Source organism: Hevea brasiliensis, chromosome 10, assembly GCF_030052815.1.
Source record: "Hevea brasiliensis isolate MT/VB/25A 57/8 chromosome 10, ASM3005281v1, whole genome shotgun sequence".
Lineage (NCBI taxonomy): Eukaryota > Viridiplantae > Streptophyta > Magnoliopsida > Malpighiales > Euphorbiaceae > Hevea > Hevea brasiliensis.
Window position 1 is genome coordinate 21433970 of NC_079502.1, and position 15158 is coordinate 21449127.

General features: G+C 32.0%; 1 protein-coding gene across 1 annotated transcript; it reads left to right on the plus strand.

The window, feature by feature from the left end:
* Positions 1 to 4478: 4478 nt before the first annotated feature.
* Positions 4479 to 5696, plus strand: LOC110670331 (B-box domain protein 30). The gene has a single exon (XM_021832336.2). It carries the CDS (start codon positions 5028 to 5030, stop codon positions 5421 to 5423), a length of 396 nt encoding a protein of 131 aa, XP_021688028.2. The 5' UTR covers positions 4479 to 5027; the 3' UTR covers positions 5424 to 5696.
* The last annotated feature ends 9462 nt before the right edge of the window (positions 5697 to 15158 follow it).

Below are 15158 nucleotides of genomic sequence, written 5' to 3' on the forward strand. Positions count from 1 at the left end.
GACCAAAGACCCCTTATTCACTGGAGTTTTAGGAAACAGCGTTTGCCTTGGCCATCACAATCTCCCCAGTAGCCACTATTGTTGTATGGGTCTCCGACATGATAATCACCATGAGGGACATTTCCCTTTTAAGCATTAATATCTCCCAAGGAGTAGATAGGTTAAAAGAGGAGTTTGTCTCTGAGGTATCTAACGAAGGCTCATTTGTCTCAAGAAGGGGGGGGGGGGGTGGGGAGTGTCCAGAACTTATGAGGAAATAAGAAGAATAAAGGGCAAAATTGGATAAAAAATCAATGTAAATAATCTCAAAACCTTAACCATTGTGCTTGGAGTATCGCGCTGACATGATTAAAGCATAGTTCATGTCAAACCCTTCATCTCTCATCAATCACATAGTTCCACGTGGAAAGACTAACCAAAAGCATACTTGGACAAACAAATTCAAGAAGAAAGAAACCAAACCTGAAAGACTTAAATACTAATAAGGGGACTAATGATACTACGGTGAATAAAAACAGTAGTCGAAGGTGAGTAATGAATAACTGAGTAATAAGTAGTGATGCATAGCCCATGTCTGAGCTATCATGAGTAGCTAGGGCATATGTTTCCACATTCAGTTAAGAGTTACTCGCCCATGCATGTTTCTCGATGCTCGAATCACCTCAAAAGATAAGGATCCTAAGATAATTGTTGTAATTATAGTCCTAACATTCATAAGGCTCTCAACCAAGGTGGACTCCAAGTCTCAATTAATCACAAACTCCTAATCCTAATAGGGAATCCCAATTAATCACAAACTCCTAATGCTAATAGGGAATCTACACTAAAGTCTATATAAATGGTATCAGGTATGTGCATGAATAATTAACTAATCTTATTCATCCACAAGTCCAGTTGTCATTATTGAATTAAGCATCAAAGCAGTGGCTAACTTACCCACCTGGTGTTTTCCATTATTACCTTATAAAGCCAATGCCCAGATTCATCATCTTAGACTCGTAAAAGAGGAGAACATAATCGGGCTACTTATGTGTGCATGTACTATGGGTGTAATGTTTCTAGATGAACAAAGTTTGCTTGTTTAATTTAGACAATCCGTTTGAATGAATAAGAACTTTTACAAAGCGACATTAAGACAAGTTATAACAAACACAAGTGGGGGGCTGGCTCTTTTTCTCAAATAAGTCCAAGCAAAAAGGGTGCATAATACATTCCCTCTTCCATATCCACTATCCTGAACCTAGGTCATTGGGCTCATGGTAAGAGATGGGTAGTGAATCTTTGTAAGGAGTAAAGCCATCATCAATGTCCCTTTTCAAGTATTTGTCTCGGTTGTTATTCCAATAGCTACTCCAGTCAATCCTGTACCTCTTAAAGGGTTTATATCTAAACTCCATAGTAGTGTTATGAGAAGGTAGAGTTAAAACAGTTATGGAGAAGAACGTCACTGCCCATATCGATATGAATACATATATTTAAGCACAATTATTTATAATAATTTAGGATATGATGCATAAAAGACATTTTAATAAAATATATATTTATTATCTTTTGAAATAATATATATTTTTTAAATTTAAATATAATATATTATTTTTTTTAAATTAAAATATATTAAGTATTTAAAAATAAAATTTAAAAGTAGGGAATTGACTTTTTTTTTTTATTTTGAAAATAAAAGAACTAAGTTATTAATTTCATCAAAAGCCAAGGATTTAACTGTTTCATTTTAAAAATATTGTTAACAAGAAGTTAATGATAAATTAGCGACATATATTATTATATTAATTTATTAAAAAATCAGAAACTAAATTATTTAATTTAAAAAATATAAGAAATAAATTATATATTTCACTAACTAATAAATTGCATAACACTAAATCTATAGTGTTAGAATTTCATTTCTTCTTTTCTCCTTTTTTCCTCCTTAGTTATTATAATTTTTCACTCTTTTTCATTTTATTATTCTCCTCCGTTATTACAATTCATAGTTTCAAAATTAGTAAAAAATTTCTTTCCTTCTCATTTGTATCTACTGTAATTCAATTATCTAACCCTAATTCAAAATGAATTGCTTGAAATTTTCCGCATAAAAGCATCAATAACACCATATATTTAGAAAATAACAAATTATCAAAGAAAAAGCGAGAATAGTTCTTCTTTTTTTTTTCATTGCTTTTTTTTTTCTCTTTTTAATTTTTCTGGGCTTGTGAAGTTTGCGTCGTCTCATTGTCAGTTTGGTTTAGAATTGACTGATTGAAAAAGATTTGCACTAATTTAACTAAAATTCAAATTCAACAATATTGAATATGGACTAAGTTTAGGAGCCACCTTAAACTGCATGTTAATAATTTATAAAAAGGAAAAAAGCTATAAATCTTGAGTCAACATCAAAAGATTACATAGTTTTATAAGGTGAAAATTGAAGATCTAAATTAATTTGAATTAAATTAATGACAATTTTATTTTTTAATAACTTCCTTTAAAAGGTAACTTTTAATCAACAAATACAATCAAGGAATAATTATATAATATTATTGTGATTTTAATTATATAATATTATTGTAATTTTAAATAAAATAACTTATATAAAATGATAAATTTATTATATAATAATAAATTAATAATAATAGATAATTTTTATAATAAATTTATCGTTCATGTATTAATCTACATAAAAAGCAATGATATGATATATTTGAATTAAATAAAAATTGAGGGAGTTGGGTGAAATTAGGTGTTAGCATGCATACACACGTAGACAGATTAGACTTATTGCAAAGCATAGCCGGCTGCTTTGATTTGGTAGTGTGTCCGAGTTCGACTGTACAGAGGACACGTAGGCTTCGCTCTTTGAGGCCGGTTGGTCTCGGTTTAGATAACAACGGATAAATTATAATCACAAAATTTTTCTATGGCAGTCCTTTTCTGGCATTAAGTTAACGGTTTGAATTTGATCAAAATCCTCATCTTATGTTGAGCCGAAGTGACATTTCTTATAATAAAATAATCCCAGTACGTCACGAAATTGTTTAATAATATAATAACCTTTTTATTATCATAATATAAATATAATAACTTTAATATAATATAATATTGACTTCTAAAAAAAAATTATATTATTTTTCATTTTACTTTAGTGTACCAAGTATACCGTATTTATAAATTCTGAAAAGCTTAATATATAACCTTACTCTTAGTTATTTCATTAATATTATACTGTGGCAAAAAATAAATAAATAAAGACATTTATTAAAGAATCTTAAGAGGGCAACTAAGATGATTCAGTAAATTTATGAAATTTTCATCAAACATATATAAAAATATGTTTATCATTCATAAATTTATATATAATTATTGTTTAAAATTAAATGTATAAATATTAAATTCAATGATTAAGACTTTCATTATTTTGTGAAAAATATTTTTTTATATTTTTTAATATTTAAAGTGTTTAAGAAATTAATTAATAGAAAATATTTTTTTAATAAAAAAATTAAATTATTTTAAAAAAATAATTTTTTTAAAAGAAAAAAAAATCATTTTATGAGTTTTAAAATCTTATTAAAATATAAAAATATTTATATATATAATATAAATATATATTATTAATTTAATATTATAATTAAATAATAAAATTTGTTTATTCTATACACATATTATTTTCACAAAATAAATAAAATCTAAGTAAATTATGTTATTATAAAATTTATATATTTATAGTTTAATTTATAATGAATTAAATATAAATAATTTTAGTAACCTAGTACCATCTAGCACCCATTTTATAGCCTTTAATATATTTAAAAAAAAAAATAGGCCGACATTTCCATCACAAGTCACATACAATTAAATAAATTTGGTGGATGGACAATTAATAGTAGCAAGAGTAATCGATCAGCATTTGGTGAATTAAAAGATAAAAGGGAGTTAATATTTAATTTTTTATATTTAAAAAAAAGTGAATGACAGATAAATTTAAAAAGATAAATAAATAAAAAATATTTATAATTTTTTATCTCTCATTTTTTATTTTTTTATTTTTAATTAAAATATAAAAAATTAAAATTTAAAAATTAAAAAATAAGAGAAAATAAAATTTTTCTTATTAATTTATTTTTTTAAATAAAAATAAAATAATTAATTACTGGTTCTTACTTTCATTTATCCTTATCTCTCTCCCTCTCTCATTCAAACAGCCTTTAAAAATTTTATAAGATATTAGAAGCTTTCACGTTTCAACCATACATGTGGACTACGGTATCAACGCTCAATAAACATGTGGACAAGGACAGCCACTCCAGTCCCAAATCTCCACGTACACACAGTGTCCAGTGACTGACTGGGGGGTTTTGGTTCATTTCGGATGACAAAAGTATCAGTACCAAAAGCAAAATGTATGTAAAAAAAGATGACTCACATCACTTCTTCCAAGGCCCATACTTGTCCCATGCGATATCACAACCTCTTCTCTCTGTGTATTCTTGATGGATGGTGGGGTTCCACCACGAGCAAGAGCTTTAATTCTTGGCCATACAATTACAAACACCCCCTTTGCTTCTTTTGTAACCAAAGTGACATGGTAACCACTCAACGGCCAAAAATCATGGCTCATGACTTCCCTCCAAGCATCTCTCACAAAGCTTGTAGCTTAATCATGTTTTTGTTTTTTTGGCTTATTAAATTACATGAAGGACCCTTTAATACCATTAATCTTACCCCATTAGTATATTAAGATTCTTCTTTGAACTTCATAAAATTGAGATTGTACAATTAAAATTTCTCTACCACAAGTTTGAAATTCCATACTTTAAAAAAAAGGGTAATTAAAAGATTGATTAGAGATTATAAATAGTGACAACTTTGTCATTTAGTGGCTTTCATTCCTTTTTTATATGCTAAAATTCTGTCCAGAACTCATTTCCTGGAAACTGTCTGTGAACAATAGTGGTTATAGCATAGAAGGTCTCTTTAAATCCTTCCTCCAATCTCCTAGAATCCCTTTTTAAGCTTGTGAAAGAGAGAAAATGTGCAGAGGTGTAAAGGAGAGAAGCCACAACCAAGGCAGGTTCTGCATGAAACTAGAGGAGAAAGAAGCTGGTTCAGGCGATGAAGCCTCAAGTTTGATATGCTGTGAACTCTGTGGGTCTCGAGCATCTTTATATTGCCAAGCAGATGATGCATTTCTGTGTAGAGAATGTGACAAATGGGTACATGGTGCTAATTTCTTAGCTCTCAGGCATATTAGATGTTTTCTCTGCAACACTTGCCAAAATCTTACACAAAGATATCTCATCGGAGCTTCGAAGGAGATAATGCTTCCTACCATTGTCAGTTTGAGAGAGAGAAGGCAGCAGCGTAATTCCAACAACGATGAAAAACAGTGTTCTACATCACTTAAAATGCCTTTTCTGTTTCTTTGATAATATAGTTCATCATCTTCTTTCATATATATATATATATATATATATATATATATATATATATATATTTTTTTTTTTTTTTTTTCCTTTTTTTTTTCGGTTCCCTGTTCTTCCCCGCCTTTTTTTTTTCTTTATCAGATTCTAATGCAAGGTCTGGTTCTTGGGATTGTTCCTGGTTAGTAAAATTAGAGATTTAGAGTATCTTTCATGATCTCATGATGTTTTCTTCATCGAATTGAAAATTTTATGGCATTAATTGTTGATGGGTATCAACTTATCATCCATTATATATATATAAATAAATTTCTTCAGACTTGTGGAACTTGAATTCCAGGATAAAAGAAGCAAGGAGAGGATCCAGAGAATGCATACTTGTTCTTCGTTATGCATACTTGTTCTTCGTTTTTCTTAAATCTCTCACTTCTACTTGTTTTTTTTATTAGATTTGCTATGTACAAAGAAATCTGTTTTCAAACACTTTAACGTCTTTGTTTCAAAATTGGAATCAATAGAAAAGGACAAAAGTTTTCTCATAGCAATATAGGTGAAGTTGCAGGCACTTCATAATATTGTTGTTGTAATATATGGTCCACTTTATTTGAATGATTCACCTGCCAGATGACTTGTGGTGGTGAGGCAGAGAAAACCTGCTATTTTCTGAAGGAAATTATCAACCACAACACGATAATTTATTGATCTTTCTGTTCAAAAAATTACCCTTTATGATAAGCTTTTCCAGAGGAAAGCATCACGCACAAATTTATTATGGTGAAAATTTATCATATATAAATTTTTATATATAATAATAATATAATATTATTTAAAAAAATTCAATTCTCAACCCAATTATAATTTCTATTCCAAAATTAACTTGGTATAATTTCTATTCATATTCCGATTACAATTATATATTATAATTTTTATATATTCATTTTAATTATAATTGTTCTTAATCTTTTTAGCAAATTAAATAATTAAAAAAGAAAACAATAATCCCATAAAAATTAGATAATTTTATTTGCATTATCATTAACATATTATGTATTTATTTTTATTTTAATGTTAAATAATTAGAAAAAAAGCAAAAGACATATTTTGGCTCTTAAACTCCTGGCCAAAAGTTACATTAACTCTTAAACTCTTTTTGGGTTCAAAGATATGCCTCCACTATTTAAAATAGAACAAAATAACAGAATTACACACATTTCATTAAAAAGTTAAGAAGTTAAGCATGACCCACGTATTGATTTAAGGGAATGGAAGCTCTAGTCATGAAGGATGAAATAAACAGAATGTCTATGGCATGGAAGTGGGGTTGGCAAAAGATTTGGTTTCTTTCGTCTCAAGATGTTTCAAAGAAAGAAAAACAACTAGTCTTGAAGAAGCTTTGATAATTCTCTATCTTACATGGAATTCATCTCAAGATATCAAGTTTTTTGTCAAAGATAACCAAGATTTTCTTTGATTCCTTGTTATGGGTTTCAAGGTGCGATGTAGATCATAATCATGTAGTCAAGACCCACCCAATGCCAGTTTTAAAGAAAACAATAAAATATGCTACTACAAGTTTGCTGGAGAGGTTAAACCGTGATTTTTTCAAAGGAATCTTAAGGGTATTCAAAGAGAAAATCTCTCAACAAGCTATATAATTAGCCTTGCTTGTGTTGATAGAAGTGTGTCCACAGGGCAGGAACAGAACAAAAATTATCGAAGAAAATCGTTAGAAAAAGGAAATTAATCACCATATACTAGAGGTTCCTCCACAAAATGATTTGAAATAGTGCTCCTTAATAATGTGCATATATCCAAACTAAGGTATATATAAAAGATTTTCATTTATATGGTGTAATTGCTACTTTGTCTGATTATTATCTTCTCCTTGTGAGTCTTTAATGAGCCAAGCTTGCTCATTTTCTCACTTTTGCAGCATCATAATAGTTATCTAAATTATGTATGGTGTTGATATTACTCTTAAGAAACTTATGCTAGTTTTGTTCTTTGTGACAACTTGTATTTATAGAAAAGCTTATAGGAGTTGTGTATGCACTTGGAAATACACCTAATAATAACGAGAATTGATATAATAAATAGGCCATTTAATTAAATACATGAACAAAAACAAATAGGTTCTCTTGGTAATTTTTTTTTTAATGTTCATTTTAGATAAAATCCACTCAACTTTTTAATTTAACATTGGTGTTAAGATGATGAAACAAAATACAAGTCAAATTTCATGATAAAAAAAAAGTACATACTACAGATAATGCAGTTAAGAACAGCTGTGAATGCTCTTGCTTAAAGAGCTACACATAGACTGCACTTGCATTTCAGAATTGATTCTTACAAACTATGGTAGATATATTCAGCCACTACATTAATCATTCGTAGGCTAGTTTGGTGTCAATGTTGCTCAGGTAGATGGCAAAGTCTAAGAAGGCAGAAGTGGGTAGTGATAATCCATTGTGAAAATGCCTTTTCCAAATTTTCCAAACTACAAGATGACCTTCTCTTGCTCTTTAGCTAGAACATTGTGGGATGGCTCAATAGCAGCTACAAGTTAGAAATTCTTAATGGAAGCAACAGTAACACGCCCTTGGAAATTCAAGCACTAGCACTGTAGTTGTTCATGCCATATGGTCTGGGGCCCTGTTTTTAATAACTAGGGACTCTCCAGAGACATGGACTGTTATTGGAGAATGTAATACAGCAGAGATATTGAGGCTTGGTGTTATGTTAAAGTTTTGCATGGTGATTCAAGCATGTCCCTCATATTGAAAAGTGAAGCATGGTTTTCTGAAGAGATGATGGTTAGTTCAAATGGATGTTGCTCATCACATCACAATGTGACCAATGTTGGTTCAAAATAAACTGATATTTGTTAACTTCGGTTTTAAATATGCTATTTTAAATAGTTGAGGGGCTTCTTTGAGCCCTTAAAAATTTTAATAGCTTATTTGACTTTTAATTAATAGTTTAAGGGACAAAATAGGCATTTTGTTAAAAAAAATTATATATATATATATATATATATATATATATATATATATATATATATATTAAACAAGATAACTCAAATTCATATTTTTATTGAAATACGTGATTTGAGCATTGTTAGGAACCTGCTAGCTCTTGGGTTCTAGCCCTTCTTGTAGGAAACCTTGCTCCTCTTGGTTCATTCATAGTCTAACCATCATTTAGCTTTTTCTTCTCTAAGATAACTTTTTGTTCCCTTACTCTTAATCTTTACTCCTTTCCCCATTCCCTTCCACCATCTTTATTACCTCATCAACCACATTTACTTCTCACCCCTTGCTCCTTTATTTCTTTATTTCTCTTTTCCTTCATCAGATTTAACATGTATCAATCCAAATCCAGACCGTTACTGGTACTAGGGCACTGGAAGGCATAAGGCTACAAGAACCCACAGCATGCCTAACTTTCATCAAAATCTTTATTTAATTCCACTACTATTTATATAAATACTTTATTAAATATAATTAATGATTACAATTCTTTTATATTACAAAATATTAGGTGGCACATCATAGTAGCAAATATAGCAGCCTTACAAAGAGTTTGACAAATATGTACATATATCTTTAAGCAAAATTGAGGTAGTAACCTCTAGAACTTAGCTAGCTAAAATCAACTGACTATATCTTCAATACTTGTCCATAAAGGGAAAGGCAGAGAAGGGAGTGAGGTAGGGACTCAGTAAGTAGAAACATGCTTTAGGAAATTAATATATATAATAAAAAAAATTATATTCAAGCACATGTAAATGCAATGGTCAAATGATACTTTCACAACACAAACAATTCACATCAAGGTAATTCATATTACCAGTGTTTCCCCGGCCATCACAACATAGTGTCTGATGTGCCCAACCCATTAAAGGAGCTCCTTAGGACTTCTTCTTAATCATACACATAATGGATAGTAGGGTCACAAAAGTCATGACTTACCTTAGATGAATCCTGTAATCCCTAGTACCTAGATGTTAAAGACACAAAATTGCATCACCTGACATCCCTTTCTTTTACTTTGATATATGATCTCATTGCATGCATGCATTTCCTTTGCTTTTCATATACTTTCCTATTGCGAGCTAGTAGGTCATCCATGAACTACCAGCTTAGCACAATTAATTATGTAGTACCTTCGTGATACGCTTTACATATACACATCTACATTTATATAATTAATCATACAATTATAAGTAAGATATTTCACATAACTATAATGATGCATGATCATGCATGAAATGTAATAAAACATTTTAATAGAGCAATTAAAACCAGTTAAGTAAGTTCTACTCACATTAAGGTGTTGACTTCTATTATTTTACTTACTCCTAAAATGACACTTGGACTCCTCAATTATGGGTCATTCATGTTTTTACTCTTGTCTACAAGAAAGGGTTTGGAAATATTTTTGGTTTTGGGATTTAAGCAACTTTTATTAACACACATTTTCTCAAGTAGGGCAAGTTCGAGGGCCAAAGTTTGCATATTTGGAGGCTAAACTTGTCATGTCTTGTTCACGGGACTGTTCACATGTTTTAGCCGTCAAACTTTCATGTATTAGCTATCGAACTTGGAACTTCCTAGAATTTGTCCCTACTTCATAAGTTAGAGTTTAAACACCCCCCCCCCCTCCACCATATCTTAATATTTACATTCAAAACTATTAATTTAAGTTTATATTATCATTTTATACTTTAAACAACTAAAAACACACTTAAATAATTTAGATCCCTAATTTAACCCTTAGATTTTATTATTATTTTACCAAACCCTAGAACAACTTGAACCACAATCTAAACCAACTTTCTTTACAAATACTAGTCCTAGAACCTAAAATAAATTAAGAGGAAAGAAATTGAGACTTAAACTCTTGTAGTTAGAGTTTCCAAAGGGAAGAGTTTCTTGTATTTCTTCTTCAAACCTTTTGACAAGAGAAAGGAAAGGGTGTCCTTACCTTTTTTAAAGGATTGGAGATAGTTTTCTTTCATTAGAAGCTAAGGTAGTTTTCTTTCATTAGAAGTTAAGGTAAGGTGTGTAACACCCTCACTGTAGCAATTCTGTATATTCTACTGTTCAGGTGACTGGTGTTGGTTCGGATAGCTAGAACGTCTGGAAAAATATTTAGACTAGAGTAAGAAGCCATAATTAACTCAAATATTAACAAGAAAAATGTAGGAAAAATTTTAGAAATAAAATACAACCAAGTTAAATGAGCTAGTGCCCTAGCGATGGGTAACCCAGTGGGAAGTTGTGGTTTTCGCAGCTAAAAGTCCTAAACCCAGAAGAAAATTCATGAAATAATTTTTGAGACTCTAGAGAAGAGTCATTGAGGTTTCTATGGTATTAAAATGCCAAGAAAATGCTTAGAAAAATTTTTAGGTCAGTATAGACAATCTTAGTCTGTTAAGCCAAATAGAGGGCATTTTGGTCATTTTGTCTTCAGAGATGAATTTTGGTCGACTTGTCCAGTTAAGTAAATAATTATTATGACATAAAATATGAATAAATATTATTAAAAATTTAATTAAAAATGAGTAGAAAAGAAAAGAAAAGAAAAATAAATTAAAAGTCATATTTATGACATAAGCATGATGTAACTAAAGCCTCCACCCAATCACAATTTAACAAATTAACTAAAGAGATAAAAATGAAACAAAAATGAGATTAAAAACAAAAAAATCAGTAGCCTCTTCTTCCATAACAGCCCAACCAAAAGAAAGAGAGAGAGTCCTCCATTGATGCACTCATCAAAGCTCCAAAACCTAGCCAACTACACCATAAAACCTCATAACCCCTTCATGAAAAATTGATCTTACACCTTGGGAAAGTTAGAGGCAGCAAAAAGAAGAAAAAAAAGAAAGAGTTTTTCAAGCTTGGGAATTTCCATAAGAGAGTTATGCGCCATGAAACCTTAAAATTGTTATTTGAATCTTGCAAATGAGTTGATGGAAGTTAAAACTTTATAAAAAGGAAAGGAATCTAGGTTTAAAGAGGAAGTGGAAATTTCAGTCCCTTAGAGAGGGTTAAGGTTTTGAAGTATTTGATTAAATTAAACTTGTATATTTATGTTACTTAAAGTGTATATATATGAATAAAATTGAAATTGAATGAACTTGCATGAGATTTGTAATTTTAACAAATTAGGTTTGAACCAAATTAGGGTTTGCTCATACAATAGTGTATGAATATATTAATGGTCAATTAGTGACCATTTGGTAAGTTTTAAACTTAATATAAAGTGAATTGAGTGAATTGAGTCATTGAATGTTGGAAAGGGTAGGCTGCCTTGTGTGCTGCAGTCTGGACTCCAGAGTCCAGTGCGTTTGGAGAGCGTTAACTGAACTTGTGTAGCTCCAATTGGTGTAAGGCCAATTAGGGGTAAACTAGATACATAATGTCACAACTTTGGTAAAGGAACCCTGCCCAGAAAACCAACCTAAGTGGCCCTAAAAATTAACCTAATCCTGATGACCAATATGTTGTCCCTGGAAAATGACCAAATGAATAGTGTTTATTCATTTGGTGATAACTCAGTGTAGAAATGTCCATTTGACCTGAATTTGATATCAATGGAAAGCTTAGACAATTTAGAACAACTTTCATGAAGACCATAACTCTAAATTCTGACCAGAACTAAATGAAATTGTCCAATAAATTCAGGACATCAAAACTGCAGAATTGATTCTGCCCAGAAATTCTGGAAAAATTGCAATCCGGCCAGTTATGGTATTTAGGCCATAACTTGAGCTACAAAACTCCAAATGGAGCTACAAAAAGTGAAATGTAACTAGACACAATAAAGAACAACTTTGATTGAGAACACTTGGCCAAATTCTTACTGTAGAATGGCCTAATGGAACAGTGAACTCTAGCACCCAAAAACTGAAATTTTGATTTATTCTCCATTGGTTAAAAGTATGGATTGGCAACTAATGCCAACACTTTTGGGAACCAAAATATGGTAAATTTATGTGATTAGGACTCGTGTAACTATTATGCATTAAAAAGTCAATAATTTGACCTAAATAGTAAAATGAATAGTAACCTTATATGTAAAACATGAAATTTCAATCAATAACTTTATAATGTGCCCTAGTACACCTAGTAAGATTGGTTTGGATAGGTTGGCATGCCAATAGGGTTCAGTTAGCAGTACTGCACATGGCATTATGACATTCTGTGATTTTATGGCTTTTAGCCATTTTGATATTATGATGATACTTGGCCTTATGCCTAATGTTTATTACAGCTTACCAGCTGTTCTGTTGCACACCGGGAGATACTTACGTGACCGATGGTGTGACGGCCCGAGGTACTTGGTACCCAGTGCTAGTTTATCCGTTTATCCAGTCCAGTCATCCAGTATAGGTTACTTGGCCAACCAAAAATGGAAGTTGATAAATTTAATGAAATAATGGATAAAATAAGTACCAAATAAATAAGACTATAAATAATTACCAAAAATTTGTCTGCATGAGACATCAATATATACATTGCATATTTATTTTCTTTTAGTTCTTTTTATTTTATTATTGGCACCACTAAGCATTATTGCTTAGCGCATTGCTTTTTGTCACGCATAGGTTCTGGAGAGACTGACAGAGAGCCCAGTAGACCACAGACTGGGTGAGGCCATTCACAGTTCTGCATAGTATCCGTGTCACCTCACAGACTTCAGTGCATTGGTAGGACACTAGGTCCCATTTTGGTATTTTGTAATTAAACTTTTATTTTCTCATGTATAGTTGAGACTCATGTAATATATTTTTGTATTAATGTAAATATTTGTAATTTGAGTTTATAAATGAAAATTGAGTATTATATATGATTTGTACATGATTATCATGTGAAATGAATGAATGACAAATAGAAGAATTTTTGAGAAATGGTTGAGAAATATTGAGATTTTGTTGATATAATGGAGTTTGAGAATGATTGAAAATGTATAGGAAGTGTTTTTCACAGGTTCCGAAGAACTGTTTTCTCCATTTTTAGCTGGTACTCTGTGAGATTTTTTATAAAATTTTTGAAACTTCAAATAAATTTATAATTTCAATAAATGACTTAAATGAGTCAAATTTCACAAATTGCATTTCATCACCATAAAGAAATAAATTAAGGAAGGATAAAAATAATTGAGATAAAATATGGTGTTCTGGTACACTGTGTGGCATATCTTACTCGACTACACTATAGACGGGTAAGGGGTGTCACATTTAGTGGTATCAGAGCACGGTTTAGGCGTTTCTAGGTCTAGATCGAGTCTATACCATGCATTGCATTTGTAAGAGTCGAGGTGACACTAATGCAGATCTATTTGTCTTTTTTATTTTGATGAGGATATGGACCCCACGTCTCAGAGGACAGTTGAGGAGGAAGTGGTGAGTCATGCTCCACCTGCAGCAGCTGAAACTGGGGGTAGGGGAGAACCTGCTCCACCAGCTCCAGCAGAGCCTGCTCAACCTCCACATGCCATGTTTCAGCAAATGGCCCAATTTTTCAGATAAATGGTAGGGGTAATGCCACCACCACCACCTCCATAGCAGAAATTCCATTTAGAAAAACTGAGAAAATTTGGAGCAGTGGATTTTTTTGGCAAGAGAGAAGATGATTCTGTTGTAGCTGAGAACTGGTTGAATAGAACAGGAAGAGTTTTAAAACAACTCCACTGCACCCCAGAGCAAAACCTAGAAGCTGCTGTATCTCTACTGCAAGATGATGTATATCAGTGGTGGGATACAGTGTCTAGTGAAGTGCAGCCAGAACAAATAACATGGGACTTTTTCCTCTTAGAGTTCAAAAAGAAGTATGTGGGTAGTGTATATCTGGAAGAGAGAAGAAAAGAATTCATTAACCTGAGTTAGAGACAGCTGACAGTGGCAGAGTATGAAAAAGAATTTGTTAGATTAAGCCGTTATGGAAGGGTGATAGTCCCTAATGAGGCCGAGAGGTGTAAAAGATTTGAAGAGGGGCTAAATGACAACATCAAGATAATGATCACTGCCTTGGGAATCACAAACTTTACCAAGTTAGTCGAAGCTGCAATAAAAGTTGAGAAAGTTAGAATAAGTGAGCAGACTAGAAGAGAGAGACAGTAGAAGAGTCCAGGTCAGTCAAGCTCATCTCCTGCACCAGGAAAGAAGTTTAGAGGTCTACCACGAGTTGAGTCGGCCTCAAAGGTCGAAGTCATCCGGGGCCCAGACCACAGTTTACACCTAGGAAAGGCCAGTCCACACCATCAATGGGCAGCTCTCCAGGGATGGTGTTAAGGGGACCAGCCCCAGCATCTTATGCCTATCTACATTACCTAAAGTGGCATAAGGGGGAGTGTTGGAGAGTGACGGGTGCTTGCCTAAGATGTGGGTCGACAGAGCATCAGTTAAGGAACTGTCCACACAGAACTGCCACAACTGCTCTAGCACAAGTAGAGAGACCTGCCCCTGTACCTCAAAGAGGTAGGAAGTCTGGTAAATCTGAGGCAATTGGTCCATCACAGAGACCTGCATCTGAGCCAATTGAGAGGCCAGAGGTCAGAGCACCTGCCAATGCATATGCCATGAGAGCTCAGGAGGAGTAAGATGCCCCGGATGTCATCAGGGGCATGTTTTTCCTCTACAACACATCTATGCATGCATTGGTGGATCCAGGATCCACTCATTCATACATCTGCATCAATTTACCCGTAGAAAGGGAGATACTAGTAGGGGAG